This window comes from Myotis lucifugus, unplaced genomic scaffold (genome assembly GCF_000147115.1).
Source record: "Myotis lucifugus unplaced genomic scaffold, Myoluc2.0 scaffold_704, whole genome shotgun sequence".
In the NCBI taxonomy this organism is placed as follows: domain Eukaryota; kingdom Metazoa; phylum Chordata; class Mammalia; order Chiroptera; family Vespertilionidae; genus Myotis; species Myotis lucifugus.
In genome coordinates this window covers 307,617-309,914 of record NW_005871752.1, presented here as the reverse complement: position 1 = coordinate 309,914, position 2,298 = coordinate 307,617, and the positions used below count along the sequence as shown (strand labels likewise).

Here is a 2,298-nt window from a genome sequence, read left to right as displayed (position 1 = left end):
AAAGGAGCCGCTGCCTCATGGGATTGGGCTGCAATAGGAATGCTGAGCACAGTGCCTGAGCCTAAGCGCCCAGTGGTAGCCATGGTTACCAGGATGCCAGTTACCTTGGACCAGGGGTCCTCAAATTTTTTAAACAGGCGGCCAGTTCACTGTCCCTCAGACCGTTGGAGGGCCTGACTGTAGTTTTAAAAAAAACTATGAACAAATTCCTATGCACACAGCAGCGGCAAAAACACCCGGCGGGCCGGATGAATGTTTTCGGCGGGCCGCATGTGGCCCGCGGGCCGTAGTTTGAGGACCCCTGCCTGGGCTCACGCATAGCAGGTGAGAGAGAAGCCTGATTGCAGGCAGCAGGGCTGGGTTTGTGGTGCCCATGACTGCCCTGCAAAGCCCTGATTTCCAGCACCTGTGAGGGCGGGGAGCTCTCCCTGCCCTGTGCGCGGCTGCCCAGTCCCAAGGCACTGTCTGCACCAGCGTGTGCGCCCTCCCCCTCTCCGCAGCATGGGCGGCTGTAGGCTCTAGTCTGCCGTACACCCCACCGCACCCTCTGCACCTCTGGGGGTGAGCCATCCTCATTCTGCGACAGGAGGGCGAGGGTGGGTGGAAATCACAGGGTCTCTGCCAAGTGACGACTCATCTTGTAACAGGAACCAGGTCACCTGGACCTCTGGGACCTGGTGGGGTTCTTATTGATTTTTGAAAGAGGGAGGGAGGGGGAAACATCAACGTGAGAAACAGCCAGGGGTTGCCTCACAAGGAACTGCGACCCAGGTACGTGCCCTGACCCCTGACCGGGAACCGGCCAGCATGTGGTGTATGGGGGACCCTCCAACCAACCGAGCCACCCCAGGCTGACCTGGGCTCTGGTACAGACATGCCAGCTGGAGTGGAGCTGGAGGGGGGGGGACCCCGATTGCTGCCTGCTGCCCAGGCCTTCACCATCCTCCTGGGACAAGCGCGTGTAAGAGGGACATTCAGACAAACCAGGACAGAGACAGTCGGCCAGACAGCCTGTTTATTGGGGAAAGGTGCTCTCCCAGGCGCTCAGTAAAATAAATAAACAACCAGACACAACCATGACGATCCTACACTATTTACAGCCCCACGCTCCGTGGGCCAAGGCTGCATGCTCTCAAAGCAGAGGCAGCACTCCGCCCGCCCGGCCAGGGGACAGGAGGCCAAGGGCGACCTCATTCCCAGCTCAGCTGGGGCTCAGGGACAGGCTGCTCTCGCCGCAGGCCTGGAGGCGCAGCATGTGGGCCAGGGGCGCGCCGTTGATGGCCACCAGGAGCCGCAGCTGCGCCAGGCAGTCCTGCAGCTCGGGCTCGGGGTGCCCGCCCAGGCGCAGGTCCACGGGGCGCGGGAGCCCGAGCAGCCGGTCGGCCAGCGCCAGGCAGCAGATGGCGAGCAGGGAAGGGGCGTAGCTGCTGAAGGCGTAGTCGGCCAGGCTCAGCTCGGCCACGGCGCGCGCCAGCGCCTGCGCCTCCAGCGCGTGGGAGACGGGGGCCTGCCCGGCGTCCACGCGCGCGTGCGTGAAGTGCTCCAGGAAGAAGCTGAGGGTGGGCGCGCCCAGGCTGAAGCTCAGCTTGTGCAGCACGATGCGCTCCAGGTTGCAGAGCTGCTGCCGCGAGAAGGCGCCGCCGCACAGCGACAGGAGCTGCTCCACGCGCGGCGGGTGCACCTCCACCTGCAGCACAGGGCGCTCAGCCCCCGCCGCGGCCTCCAGGCCCGGGCCCGCACCCCAGCCTCCAACCCGGGGGAAACCGGGGCCCCCTCCCTTCTAGCGAGATGGCCGTGACTTCCACGTGGTCACCTGGCCGCGCTCCCAAGACCTTCTCTACCCGCCGTCCCGCCGAGAAACGGGCGAGGGAGCGAAGGGGCTAGGAGTGCACGGGCCGCGGGGACGCGCGCAGCCCAGCTCAGTGGGGGCGGGGCGGGGCTAGGGCTGTGGGGTGCACCGGGTGCCGGCGTCTGCCGGGAGTTCGGGGAGCCCCGCGCGAAGCCGTGCGCGCCGGGAGAGCCCGCAGCCGGGCTGCCCAGGCCCCGCGGGCAGGTACCTGTTTGCAGGCGATGAGCAGCGCCGTGACCCCGAGCAGCTGGAAGCAGTCGGCGGCCACCGGCGTGGTGGCGAGGAAGCGGTCCAGGGTGTTCACCGCCAGGCACAGCGACTCGAAGGAGAGGCCGAACCGGCGGTGCACGGGGATCAACCAGCTGAGCAACTTGCAGCGCGACTCCGCCGTGACCTGCGGGGGAGCCGAGGGGGGGGGGGGGCGGCGGAGCTGGCGGAGAGCGCCGAGC

General features: G+C 66.8%; 1 protein-coding gene across 1 annotated transcript in view; it reads right to left on the bottom strand.

The window, feature by feature from the left end:
• Positions 1-1,201: 1,201 nt before the first annotated feature.
• The window catches only part of CCNO (cyclin O), a 2,631-nt gene continuing 1,534 nt past the window's right edge, over positions 1,202-2,298 (bottom strand). The window contains exons 2-3 of the mRNA XM_006105626.3: positions 2,058-2,243; positions 1,202-1,687 (exon numbers count right to left, since the gene is read on the bottom strand). Of these exons, the coding sequence (XP_006105688.1) occupies positions 1,202-1,687; positions 2,058-2,243 (672 nt within the window). The remainder of the gene's footprint in view (positions 1,688-2,057; positions 2,244-2,298) is intronic.